Source organism: Orcinus orca, chromosome 7, assembly GCF_937001465.1.
Source record: "Orcinus orca chromosome 7, mOrcOrc1.1, whole genome shotgun sequence".
NCBI lineage: Eukaryota > Metazoa > Chordata > Mammalia > Artiodactyla > Delphinidae > Orcinus > Orcinus orca.
This window is the reverse complement of record NC_064565.1, coordinates 86,984,962-86,999,727: the sequence shown is the minus strand read 5'-3', so window position 1 is coordinate 86,999,727 and position 14,766 is coordinate 86,984,962. Positions and strand designations below refer to the sequence as shown.

General features: G+C 40.7%; 1 protein-coding gene across 5 annotated transcripts in view; it reads right to left on the bottom strand.

The window, feature by feature from the left end:
• CDK15 (cyclin dependent kinase 15) overlaps window positions 1-14,766 on the bottom strand; it is a 103,184-nt gene that overhangs the window by 49,865 nt on the left and 38,553 nt on the right. For all 5 annotated transcript variants that reach the window (XR_007478470.1, XR_007478472.1, XR_007478471.1 and 2 more), the window contains exons 8-9: window positions 7,381-7,504; window positions 5,672-5,792 (exon numbers count right to left, since the gene is read on the bottom strand). Coding sequence is in view for 2 of the 5 variants with exons in the window: in XM_049712367.1 (XP_049568324.1) it covers window positions 5,672-5,792; window positions 7,381-7,504 (245 nt within the window). In the remaining 3 variants the exon portion in view is untranslated. The remainder of the gene's footprint in view (window positions 1-5,671; window positions 5,793-7,380; window positions 7,505-14,766) is intronic.

Sequence of the window (14,766 nt, the reverse complement as noted above, 5' to 3'; positions counted from 1 at the left end):
AGGCTCAGCGGCCATGGCTCACGGGCCCAGCTGCTCCGCGCCACGTGGGATCTTCCCAGACCAGGGCACGAACCCGTGTCCCCTGCATCGGCAGGCGGACTCTCAACCACTGCGCCACCAGGGAAGCCTGAAAGAACTCTTTTATATCCTTCAAATAGATTCACCAATTGCCAATATTTTGCCTCTTTGGTTTTATCATATTATCTATCTATCTATCTATCATTTATTTTTTCTGAAGCAGTGGAGAGTAAGTTGCAGATACAATGACTCTTCACCCTTAAATACTTCCACATGTATTTTCTAAGTACAAAAGCATTCTCTTACATAACAACAGTGCAATTATCAAAATCAGGAAATTGAACATCAATCCCAATAGTACTATCTAATCTACAGTCCATATTTAAATCCCACTGATTGTCCCAGTAGTGTTCTTTAGCTTCATCTCCCCCAGCCTCCAATCTAGGACCATGCGTTGTGCTTTGTTGGCATATCTCTTTTTAGTCTGGAACATTTCCTCAGCTTTTCTTTGGTTTTTAAAACCTTGACTCTGTAGGGGAACGGAAAATGTCACCCCAAAATATGCCACCCTGCCATAAGAACTGTTATGAGCTGAAGGCAACTGAGAAAAAGCAAACACCGGATGAGCTCTTTGCCTCTCCCTAGCTGCCTGAAAGGAGGGCATAAAACCCCCTTATGAAGATTCCCCCATTCCCAGCCCAGGAGGGGAGAATAACCTTATCAACACATGTAGAGATGGCACCAAGAAGAATCTATGTAAGCAAACCTTGCTAAGTAACCCTTATCTACCACCAGGGTGCTCCAGATACATATTCACCTTCCACAATTACCACCCCTAAAGAGTCCAGAAACCCCTTTCCAGGACTTCCCTGGTGGTCCAGTGGTTAAGAATCTGCCTTCCAATGCAGAGGACATGGGTTCGTGCCCTGATCAGGAAATTAAGATCCCACATGCCAGGGGGTAACTGAGCCCACACACTCTAGAGCCCACGTGCCACAACTAGAGAGCCCACACACTGCAACTACTGAGCCCATGCTATCTGGAGTCCGTGAGCTGCAACTAGAGAGAAGCCCGTGCACCGCAACGAAGAGCCCTCATGCCGCAATGAAGATCCTGTGTGCTGCAACTAAGACCTGACGCAGCCAAATAAATAAAATAATAATAATAAAAGAAACCCCTTTCCTTTGTCTTGTTACTTCTCTACAAGTGTATTGTCCTTTGTAAGAATGGTATAAAAGCCTCCAAGGCTAGCTGTTTCTTTGGGGATTGTCTCTTCTTTCCATGAAGTCACTTCCCCTGTGTCACATAAAACTTTTAACATAAAATAAAATGTGTGTGCTTTTCTCCTGCTAATCTGTCTTTTGTCAGTTTATTTCACAGACCCATCCATTGAACCTCAGAGGACAGAGGAAACTTCTTCCTTCCCTACAACGCTTTTAAAGCGTACAGTCTAGTTACATCGTAGAATGTTCCTTAGACTGAGTTGATCTGATGCTGCCTCATGATGTGACTCAGGTTATGCTCTTTTTCTGCAGGAGAACCACGTATATGATACTGTCTCTCCAGTGTGTCCTATTAGGGGGCACACGATGTCAGTCAGTGCCATTATCAACAATACTAACTCTAATCACTTGATTAAGGTGATCTCTGCCAAGCCTCCCTACTATAGTTACTATTTTTTTCTTTTGTAATTAATAAGTAGTTTGTAGAGAGGTACTTTGAAACTATGTAAATAAATATTTTATTCCTCATCAAATCTTCCCCTCTAGTTTAGCTATGATGCTTCTTGTTTGAACCAATTACTACTATATTGCAAAATAGTGATTTTCTAATTCTGTCATTTCTTTTCCAGTTATTATTTGGCATTCTACTGTATAAAGGAGCTTCCCTTCCTATCTAGCTGTTGATCCATCCATCCCTCCATCTATCTGTTTACCTTCAGTATGGACTTATGTATTCTTATGTTATTCAGTGGTATAACACATTACATTACTCTCACTATTAGGATGCTCAGAAGGTACCAGCTTTGGCCAGTGGGAGTCTCTTCAAGCTGCTTCCCACATTTTTTTACATATTCCCATCATTTTTTGGTCACTTTGTTAAAAAATGTTCTGGCTTAACAAGATGTTCCCAGCTCATCTTATACTTTCCCTGACCCAGCCTCAGTATTGGCTACTTCTCCAAAAAGGCCTAGTTCTTTTCAGTAGCAAATGGCATTAAGAAAGCAATATCTGAGTAGCAGACCAACACTTATGTAAAATACAATAATATAGTTCTTTTTTAAAAAATGTACCTAGAAGAATCAAATGCGAATCCTCTCTGAGAGACCACACTTCATCCGAGCCCTCAAAAAAAAAAAAAATCCCACAAATAAAATTCCAAGGATAATTAGCATATCATTGTCAAAAACAACAAAACACACATGGAAAAAAGATACCATATGGAAGAAACAAAAGAAACAATAAACAACAGAAACGGACTTACAAGGAAGGACCTTTGCTCTAGATATATAAGAGCTTAGAGAGGAAATTATAAAACTTTACTAAACGGCATTAAAAATGAGCTAAACAGATGGAGAATTATACCGTGTTTAAAAATTGGAAGAGGATATTACAAAGGTGTTAATTATCCTCAAAGTGTTCTATAATTTCAATGCAATTCCAATGAAAATCCCACTAGGGTTTTTCATGAAACTTGAAAGACTGAGTGTAAAATTTATATGGAGAATCAAACGGGAAAAATAGGCAAGATACTCCTGAGGAAGAAGATGAAGTAAGTGGTGAGACTTATCCTAGCAGATATCAAGTATTATTATAATGCTATAGAAATTAATACATTAGGATGTTGGTACAGGGACAGATAAATTGACCCCAGTAGAACAGAGTAGAGAGCTCAAAACAGACCTATGCATTTATAGAAACCTGATATATGAGAGATTTGGCATGCAGATTGCTGAAGAAATTAGGGTGAGACCATTGGGTTAGCATAGAAAAAGTCAATTTCCAATGTATTAAGGATTTAAAGTGAAAGGAAAAATTTTACAACTTTTTTTTTTTTTTTTTTATCGGTACGCGGGCCTCTCACTGTTGTGGCCTTTCCCGTTGCGGAGCACAGGCTCCGGATGCGCAGGCTCAGCGGCCATGGCTCATGGGCCCAGCCGCTCCGTGGCATGCGGTATCTTCCCGGACCGGGACACGAACCCATGTCCCCTGCATCGGCAGGCGGACTCTCAACCAGTGCGCCACCAGGGAAGCCCTACAACTTTTAAAAGAATGTACTGGATATCATTTTGACCTCAAGGAGGGAAGGATTTTTTAAAACAAGAAATAAAAGGGCTAACCATAAAGGAAAAGACTGATAAAGTCAGCAGTATTAAAATTAAGAACTTTTGTTTAAAAAGACAATATGAACTGGGGAGCCTGCTTGTAGCATTCATAACTGATAAAAGATTAGTATGCAGAGTATAAGAACTCCTATAAATCAATAAAGAAAGAAAGGGAGGAAGGGAGAGAAAAGGAGAGACACAGAGACATAGAGACCAAAAGAAAATAAACAAAAGACACACAGAGGTATTTCATAGGAGAAAAAACACAAATGGCAAATAATCCATGAAAAGACATCCAGCCTCATTAGTAATTAGGGAAATGCAAATTTGATCACAACATGCTACCATTCTACCCACTAACTTAGCAAAAATTAAGAAATCTGATTTTATGAAGTGTGGATGTGGATAAGGGACTATGATACACTGCTGGTGCATAAATTGTTACAACCACTTGGAGAACAATTTGACACTATTTCATGAAGTTGAACATTCATATACCCTGTAACACAGCAAATCTACTCTTAAGTAAGTACTCTAGACATATCCTTAAATATAAGTACCAAGTATATTCAAAATAGCAAAAAGAAATAAAACAAAAGGCAAACTAAATAACTGAAATGTTCATCAACAGAAAATAAAGTGTAGCCACATAGATCAACATGGATGAATCTCAGAAACACACTGAGTTAAAAAAAAACAAGTCACAGAAGACTAAAAACAATGTAATATCATTTTTATAAAAACTCAAAAGCAAGTAAAATAAAATATATAAAAATGTAGAAATATTATTTTTTAAAAGGGTAAGGGAATGACGACAAGGAAAAAAATGCAGGGCAGAAGCCCCTCTGGTGGAGGGGCAGGCTGATGGGAAAGGGACACGAGTGGATGTGACAGTACTGATGATGTTTCTGGTTGTTACATCGGGTAGTGGGCTCATGGAGTTCACTTTACTATGCTTTTAATCTACATCAGTTTTCTCAATCTTGACACAATTGACATTTTGGGCTGGTTACATCTTTGTCATAGGGGGCTGTCCTGTGCATTATAAGATATTTAGTAGCATCCTTGGCCTCTACCCACTAGATGCCAGGAGCACCCTACCACCACCCAGCTGTGACAATAAATGTCTCCAAACACTGCAAGGGTCCCTGGGAAGCAAAATTGATCCTGGTTAAGAATCACTGATGTACATATTTATATATTTTGAATGTTTTAAATGTTCTATAATAAAACAAAGTTTAAAAGTGACGAGAAGAAGTTTCACTGTCTGTGAAGCACAACTAGGAAGTGATCATTAAGAGCTGAGAAAGCCAGAGCCTGCTGAAGGCCTTTGAAGTGACAGTGCAGAGCAGTGAGAGCTGACAGTTTCAGGGGGGTTTGACTAGCAGGTGATATTTCAAGAAGTGCGACTGGGTATCAGGAAATCAATGGCTCCAGATACACCGGAGGAAATTCTCTTCAACTTTTCTCAATTCTTTGGGAAATTCAAAAGCCTAGTTTAGCCTTTTAGTGTTTTTTTTTTTAAAACAGGGCCTTCTATTTATATAAGACCATCTAAGGAGTTGAAGGAAGCCCATACAATTTGTTACCTTTGAGGAGGTGGCTGTGACTACAAATTTGCCACACAAATGACTGGGATATTTCCAGGGATCAGAGCCAGATTACATAACACCACTGCTCCAGGATGATGAGTGGCTGAGAGCCCATTCTCACCACTGCACCCAGTTAATCCAAGAGCCTCTCCAACAGTGTGGCTCTACTTGATAGCCTCTATCGGGTTCTTGCATTTGCACTACAGTCCCCCTTAACCCTTCATGGGGAGAGTTTATTACCCTTATTTTAAAAGCAAAGAAGCACAGACACAAAGAGGATACATGGCTTTTTTGAAGATAACGTAATGCAGAGTAACTGATTAGAAATATTGGCATGAAGATCAGGTCTACCAAGTCTTGGTATTTATGGTTTTTTCACCAGGCTCTGAACGGTGTTTGGGCATGTGCAGACAGGGGTGTGTGTGTGTGTGTGTGTGTGTGTGTGTGTGTGTGTGTGTGTGTGTGTGTGTGTGTGTGTGTGTGTGTGTGTGTGTATCTGTGGTTTGGGAGTATATGTATGTTTCCCTGAGGACAAGGGAGAAGACAAAGGATTGAAGAGAAGAGCTAGAAGGAGGGGCATTGTAAAAATCAAATGAGATATATATTTGAAAGTACTTTATATTTCTGTATACAAATGTGATTGTCATTATTAGAATGATTATCTAAAACGTAATACAGGTAATAAAACAACCTTCACGGGTAGGATGACTCACATTTTCTTGGCACTAGCTCTTACCATATGTCCAGTTCAGAGGAATATTCAGTGGCTCCCAGCAAGGCATCAGGAGGGCGGTACCAGAGAGTCACAACTTCTGAAGAGTATGTCTGGCTGGGAATGGACTTGGCCCGAGCAAGACCTGACCGAAGGGGGAAAGCACAGAACTCACTGTCCTGAGACCTTCTGGAGAGCCACAGTGATACAGTCTGCCAAGGAGAGTGTAATTGGCAGGGTAAACAACATTTAAAAAATAATACACAAACTTTGGTGCTTTTAATAGAGCTACTCAACTATCTTGATTCTTACGTACCTCTTCATCAAATGAATTTCTCAAAATTTGGCCTACTTTGCAGCTAGATGTGAGCTTCCTGGCAGCTAAGTGTAGCAAGGCAACTAAATTTTTGCCTATTTGATATGAATAGAAGTGATGTGTGAACTTCATGGAGGGGTTAAGTGTTGGTCTCTTTTCTCCTTCCTCCAGGCTGTAGTGGCTGCCATCTTGAAATAGGCCGTGGGGCAATACCTAGGGGTGGTGGGGCCTCATGACAGAAGGAGAGTGGACCAATACACCATGGGGCCACTACAGAGCTCTGACTGCTTAGGTCAGACTGTTACATGAGAGAACGTGAAGCTTCGAGCATGTATACACCTCTGTAATGTGGGCTTTCTGTAACAGCAATGGAAAATCGATTCACTACTACTAGGGCCACCCTCCATTTCTGCAGTCCAGGAATTCCCAGTTTAGTAGATACAGGGTGAGGGCTGTTGATCCACATTACTTATTTGGCAGGACCTTAGCTGGATCATTCTCAAGTGCTCCTCTACAAAATGAGAGTACTTTCATCAGTTAGCTATTTATCTCACTGGATCACATGATCTACAGCTAGAAAAAAACCTGAATAGATGAGTTCACTGTTGTGGGGAATTTGATAAATGAATGTCTGTTAAAGGCTTACTGCAGCTATTGTAGCATCATTTGACATCTGCCAAACAGAGAAGAGTGGTTCCTCAGCTTATACAGAACCAGTTTTTCAACAAAAATTTATTGAGCAACTGCTATGGTGCCAGGCACTAGGGATATAATGATAAGCAAAAATGGATCCAGGCTGCCCTCATAATGCTTATAGTCTAGTGGAGGAGACAGAATCATCACAGAAGTATATATGTATAATTATAAACTGTGATACGTGCTAAAATGGAAAGACACAGTGATACTCAGGGGAAATCTGCATCACTTTGATGAGAATAAAAGCCTCAGGTACCCATACAGTCCCACTATATAGATACACAGGTGAGCAGGAACAGGTGTCCTGGAGCCTCCATTCCAGAAGGAGTCCATCCTACAATCTGGGCTTAACCTCTTTATCATGTCATCCTGGGATAACTTTGATCTAGTCTGATGGAATTTGTACATCCACCTAGATTTAGGTAAACCTACCAAGTACGTTCACTCTACAAAAGTCTTTACATCAAAAATGGCAGTGAGGTAGTAGGGGTAACCAAGTTTTAGGATCTGATTAGACTGAGGCTTGATGGAACCCTAAGAAGTTACCAATCTCGTCCTATTTCTTGCCTCAATCTCCCTATATGGTTGTTTGAAATCCTGACAAAGCATCATGTTCCCCGGTTCCCACTTTTCAAAAGCCAGCCCTAGTTGATGCTTTAAACACGTGCACACAAAAGCATCATTGTTCATAGCCCAGGAAGAGACTCGGGAGGCGACTTACCAAAATCAGCCACTTTGAGTTCTCCCAGGTGACTGATGAGTAAGTTCTGAGGTTTCAGGTCCCTGTGGAGAACGTGTTGGTGGTGGATGTACGCCAGGCCCCGCAAAAGTTGAAACATGAAAAGCTGGAAGGAATGAACACCTTATCTAAGCAGATTTGAGCCACTATGTGTTGATTTCTCCTCTAAATCAAAAACAGTCATCTGAAAGAATATAGTAAAAGGGTCTCTTGAGAGATGAAAAAAAATGGAAGATTTTGCATTCGAACAGGAAAAGAAGGACAAGGAAAGTCAAGTAAGTAGACCATGTCCCAAACAAAGGGATTCTGGCTTTTCCTGACATCTCATTCTTTTGACACTGAAGGAATTACCTTTCCTTAAAAATCTAAAGTGAAACTTTGAAGTTTCCGTTGGAACACTAGTTATTGATTTAGATGTGAAAGATTTAATTTTTTCCCCACTGATGAACTTGGCATATAAGATCAAAGTTGACCTGGAAATGATATTCTAACATTTACAACTGCTTAAGTTTTCCAGGCTCTCTGATATAAAACCCTTTTAAAAACAGAACACAGGGAGACCAGACTGGGAAATATATCCTTAGATTGAATTAGGAAATAAAGGAACCATTATCTTTTTAAACGAATTTTTAAAGTATTAAGTTCAAAGTGAAAACAAGGGAAATATACAGTAGAGATTCAGAGGGAAAAGATACCAAAATAAATTAGACCAAAAAAAAAAAAAATCAAAAGAGAATAAGGAATAAATAGTATAGAGAAGAAAAAAGGGGGCGGGGGGTAACAAAAGGAAAAATACATTCTAGGCCTAAATTTTAAAATGTTGCTTGTGGTTACAAGGCAGAGAAACGAAAGACATTATTAGGTTCCCACCAAAACACAAGCTTAAGGAAAAAAAAAAAGAATGCTAGTATTCCAAGTGTCTTTTGCTATTTTCCAGTGCCACTGGCAACTGAGAATTCAAACACCAACATTACTGTTTACAAAGACCTATGCCAACTGAGAACACGTTCTGGCAGTTTTGAAAAGACAAGGCCAGCCCCCGCATTCCTGGGACACGGGCAAAATAGTAGATGCAGAGCCATGCAGATAAATCCACTTTTTCCATCACATCTTGGAAACTAGGAACTTCAGAGATGCTCGAACCTGCTATGACCTAACAATGACTTGGACACGTTGGAATCAAGTTGATGAGTGCCATGGTCTGACCAAAGCAGGATCCTGGGGAGCTTACCTCCCACTGCACAGCTGTGGCTGCATGGGCTCCATGCAGTTCCCATATCAGGGTCCCCAAGCCGTTTAAGAATGTTAACATTTTCTTGAGGCTCCTACTTCAAATGTTCACTGGTTCTATGAGTCTTTCTCATCCCAGTTCTTTCTCTTCCTGGTGCTTCAAACACACACACTGTATTATTCATTTTACCGCTCATCACATCACTCAGCTGCCAAAGCACAAAAGTCCCATAACGACATTTCAACCCTCCGATCGGTTATAAACGTAAATGTTCATGGAAAAGACAATAAAAAGGACCAACTTAAATTCCAGGTAAAAGATAAAATGCCATAGTAGGTGCTTAAAAATATGTTTTTCAGTGTGATAGTAGTAAGGAAAGAGGGAGATGAAGACAGGTGAGAGACAGAAGACAGAGAGATGGTGACCAGCAAGGGACAGAGACAGAAGGAAGGGAGGGGAAAGAACATGTACTGAATACCCAGGACCTCTTGTAATCCTCAAAACAACCCTGTGAGGAAGATACGCTTGTCCTCGATTTATATATAACAAAAATAAGGCTCAGGGAAACATTAAAAACATGTCTAAAAAGAGTCAGGGCCAGGTCTCAAATTCAGACCTGCCTGACACCATGACACCATCCTGAGAAACCAGAGAAAAGTTAGAAAATTAAAACCTGACAGGGAAGGAGAGAATTGGCTAGCTGAGTCAGAGACAGAGCTTCATAGTGGGCCAGCCTGAAATCCCTTTCACGTCCCAAGCATAGACTGTCTCACTGATTAGTCACACACCTGCCGCTCACCTTCTTGCTCTTTAGCTCCTTTCCTCCCTGGCTCCGCATGTCTACAAGCATTTGTAAATGGCAAAACACTGCAGTCTTAAGGTATGGGATTTCATAGCCACACTTGTCAAAACTGCAGTGTGTGCCGAGTAACCTCACCAGCCACTTACTCTTTAATCCCTTACAACCTGTATTCCTCCTTTCCCACTGCCAAAACTTCACCAGTAATACGACCCAATCTGATGGTGTTTTCTCAGTCACCATCCACATCGTGACTCTTTCCAGAGGGGTTTCCCATAGCCCAGGGGTTAGTCCTGTTTCCAACACAATGAGGCTCTTGGGAACAAAATAATTCCATTGGGCTAGTACCTTCTGGGCTAGGAGTCCCACAAAAACACAATCAGATCAGTCAGCCAACTCTTCCAGGGAAGCCCGAGTCCTTCCACTCACGAGGGAATTCCTGGGATTTGTTCTATTAGAAATCTGACACAGGCTTATCTCACTATGATTCCCATCCTGTCTTCTGTGGTCACTAAAAATATAAGCCTCTCTGACTACTCCTTTTTCCTCCCTAAAGCTCATCTCCATACTGCTCTCTGCTTCCTCTCATTTAACCCAGCATCCATCGTCCCTCTCTCCCCCAAACCTTTTCACTGTTCACTTTTCACTCCTCAATCCTGGTCTTAAAACTTCCTAAAACCCACCCTCTGATGAACTTCCCTCTGTCTCCTTTGGCTTAAATTAGACCTTGAGTTCACTGCTTCCCTACAGCATTCTCAAGTGGATGTTAGTTCTCCTACAACTTGCTCATACCTTTGATTACTGCGAGGTGGGGTACTGGGTGACTTCCCAATACCACTTCAAAACCATTGCTTCTCCACCCTCAAGTAAAAACCCTTGTTGTTTGGACTTTCATGCCATTGAGCCACATCTTCCTCTATCCCTCTTCTCACTGTCATCCACGCGACTCCCCACCGTTCTCTATCATTCACTCAAGACTTGGGCACCCGGATCCCAGCTGTTGCTTCCCTAACATCAGTGCCCATGTGGACATGTCCAGTCACCCTCCACACTCCGACGATCTGCTTCTCCAACACACTTTAGCCCCTCACTCCCCATGGTCACACACTGGGCCTTGCCATCATATGGAATTGTTTTTCCTCTGAAATGTGAAATTCATCCCCCTACAAAATGGCTTCTGCTACAATCACTTTATTCATAATGTTTTTACTGTGGTCACCAATGTCTTTTGCTACAAAAATCCAATGGATACCTTTCACTCCTTCTCTTTGCAGCATCTGGCTTTGTTGACCGTCTTCCTTCCTGAAGCTCTCTCCCCACTTTGGTACCACAATCTCTTAATTTTTCTCCTACTTCTCTGACTGTTCTTTTTATAGGTTCCACTTTCTCTACTGATGTCTAATATATTGATATTCCTTAGGGTTCCATCCTTGACCTTCTATTATCACTTTACATGCTCCCTTAGCCATCTTATCCACTAACATTGCTTCAATTAACAACTGTATTCTGATTATTTAAAAGTCTTTAGCTCCACCTCAGATCTCTTTCCTGAACTGTTAGACCCCTATAGTCTGAAGTTCACCTGGACATCCCATAATCACCTCAAGCTCAGTATGCCAAAACTTAACTCACTGTATCCCTCCAAAATCGATTTTCCCATTTCTCTGTTTCAGTGAATGGCACTATCATCCACCTAATTACTTAAAGTTAGAAAAAGGATTGCTGACTCTTCCATCTCCCATTAATTCTGGCCAAGTAATTAATTGCACATATATCCAGTTTCCTCCACCATCAATTCACATCTGCACCACTGTTGTCCTCATTAGCCTCACTGTCAAGGTTGGAACCCTAATGGACACCAGCATTTAGAGAATGACTGGAGGAAATGAGAATATGGGGTGGGAGTAGAGAAAAAACAAGGGAAGAGTGAGGTCAGGGGACCATAACATTTCAAAAAAAACAGTATTGCTCACCTTCCAATCTATTCACCACAGTGTCATCAGAATGAGCTCTACAAAAAGGAAATCTGAATTTATCACCTCCTATTAAAATGATTGAATGGCTCCTCATATGGAATAGCATGACATAGCTGGGCCCTTCATGCTCTGGCTCCTACTTACCTTTCAAGTCTCAGCTCTAACCACCCTCAACTCTGTTCATTCTAATCCAGGCTTAACTCCTAAGTTATCTTCAGTTCTTGGAATATACCATACCCTCCCTGGCATCCCAGCATTTTCACTGCTGCCTCTACTGTGGGGAACACATCCTTAGTCCTATCTGCTTTGATTGGATAACTTCTTCCTTTGTGCTTCCATATACCCCTAATAAATTCCTCTATTTATTAGTGTACCCCTCACAAACCCACAAAGTCCTTGCTATCAAATATGATTTTCAACTTTGTGACACTCTCAACCATGCCCTCCTTGAAACTGTCTCTTGCCTTGACTTCCATAAAAATGCATTTTTCTGGATCTTCTATATTCCTAAAAGCTGCTTCCTCTGCCCCTTGCTGTCCTGTTCCTCTTCTCACCCCCAAAAGCAAAAGTTCTAACATCGGTTCTTTTCTCTTTGTGTTTGCTCTTTTGATTATCCACTCTCTCGTCTTTAACTACAAACTCCATGCATCAGTTACGCTCAAATCTACATCTCTAGCATACACCTTCCTCCTGAGAACCAGTCTCCTCTTCAGTTGCCTGCTGCTCATTTCCTCTGGCTATCCCACCTCAATGAGAAGCTCAGCATGTCTAAAACAGGACTCTTCTGCCTTCTCTCTAAGTCGACTTCTTTTATTTCTGTTAATAGAGCTATAATTCTCCAGGTAAATCACACCCCAAATCAGTCATGTTTGACCTCACCCTTTCCCTCCACAAGCCCAGTTAGTCACCATGTCCTGGCTGAACTCTTGTTTTTGTTTTTCACATTCCTTTCTATTTGTACCTTCACTACCATAATTTATCACTTCTTACCTAGAAATTTGCTAACTCAAAGTTTGGTCCTCCGCCAGCAGCATCTGTATCACCTTGGAGTATGCTAGAAATGCAAAGCTCAGGCTTCACCCTAGACTAACTGAATCAGATCCCCAGGTCATTCATCTGCTCACTGAAGCTTGAGAGGCACTAGGCTAGCCCACATCAATAAACTCCTAACTGGAATCCCTGACTCTAGTCTCCTTTCTTTAATCCATCCCACAGACCACAATTACATACATTTCCTCCTGATCGTGTCATTCTTTTTCAGTCAAACCCCTTTAATGACTCTACTGTCTAAGGGATAAAGTCCACATCTTAGAAAGTAAGGCTCTCAGCCACCTACCCAATCTATTTCTCCGGACTAATATACTCCATTTCACTAAGATAGTCTCTATTTCAGGCCAACAGGACCAGAGATGCAGTATGGCACTGGTAGAAAAGAATCTTAACCAAGAATCCTTTTTAGCAATGGCAAAAGCTGGTTCTACAACTTCAGGCAAAACATTTGTCCTTTCAAACCTTGGATTCTAATTCTTCAGAAAAAGAAAGTTAGACCAACCCAGTGTTTTGAAGCCTTTTTTTTTTTTTATTGCACCCCCCACTAAGAAATATATATGTTTCCAGTTTTCACATTCATACATAGATAGAAGCACAGCTTCAAATGGAAAACAAGTTGCACAAAATAATACTTATTCTTACTAAATGTAATATACCAATATTTTCTATTCTTTTCTCATCCATTCCATTTCATTTTTTTAAATGCTGGTTGCTAATCACCAACTGATTTCACAGCCCACTAGTGGGTCAGAACCTGAAGAGTGAAAAACACTGTGGTCCCTTCAACACTAACAATCTATGGCTCTGGGGTCCTCTTCCTTGAATGCATCCTCTACTTCCCTGCTCTGTACCTTTGCTGAAAACATTCCTTCTTCCTCTAACATCTTCCCCTACTCCAGCCTCTTGAAATGCATTGCAACTTTAAAGGTCTGGCTTATTAAAACCTCTTAAAATGAGAAGATATCTTTTACTTCTTTGCATGTCTACACGTTAGGTCTTATTTCTTACTTGGTGTTATTCACAAATGTCCTGTAATAGTATTGGTGTGTATGTCTTATCTCCTGTTTTTGGCTCTATGTCCCTTGAGGAATCATGTTTTCTATGTCTTTCTATTTTGCTAAGCACTTAGCACAGTGTTTGGAATGAGAGTCACTCAAGCCTGAAAATGTTCTATCTTTCTCACAGTTACTCTTTCTCCAGCTGTTCTTCTATTTAATCAAACCTCTAGTTCCTTGACTCTTCTGCCCTCTCCCTAGCTATCAGCAACCTGCCTATCTTCATTTCCTTCCCTCAGATTGGACTCAGTTTAGAAGCCTCTGACCATCCCTTTAACCTCTCTCTTGACAATCGCCAAATATCTTGCCCACTTGTCTTTTTCTCTCACATGTCTAGCAAAACCCCAATTATCAATCAATCCAACTATCTACTTTCTCTGCTCCTCTATTTGAACTGCTAAGCACTGCCAGAGAGAAAGAAAGAAAGAAAGAAAGAAAGAAAGAAAGAAAGAAAGAAAGAAAGAAAGAAAGAAAGAAAGAAAGAAAGAAAGGAGGGAGGGAGGGAGGGAGGGAGGGAGGGAAGGAGGGAGGGAGGGAGGGAGGAAGGAAAGAAAGAAAGAAAGAAAGAAAGGAAGAAAGAAAGAAAGAAAGAAAGAAAGAAGGAAAGAAAGAAAGAAAGAAAGAAGGAAAGAAGGAAGGAAGGAAGGAAGGAAGGAAAGAAAGAAGGAGGGAGGGAGGGAGAGAGAAGGAAGGAAGGAAGGAAGGAAGGAAAGAAAGAAAGAAAGAAGGAAGGAAGGAAGGAAGGAAAGAAAGAAAGAAAGAAATCTCATGATCATGCAGATAATTTAATGGATTTCATCCTCACCAGTGTCCTTAACACACTACTAGACATTCCTTCTTGGTTTCCCTAGTTAGTTTTCTATTTCATTTTCCTCTAACTATTTTAAAATGTTTTCACTCTTTTCAAACCCCTGTCTTCAAACCTTCCTTTCCCCCTTGCCTCCACGACTGGATTAGGTCCCCTTACTATGAGTCCTCAGAGTATTCCTAGTTAACATGGCCATAGCCCTTATAACTTTTCTTCTCACTACCTATTTAAGTCCATATATCCTACTGGGCTTTAGCTCATTGAAAATAAGAAACGCAACTTATTCATTATTGAAACCTCAGGATTTAACATGGCACTAAGTAGTCAATAAAGATTTCTTGAATGAATGAATTAATAAACACATAAATATTAGTTAAATGAATGAGTACATCATATACAAATCTCATATGGTTATGTTAAGGGCCAGTCTATTAATTAATGCCAATAAA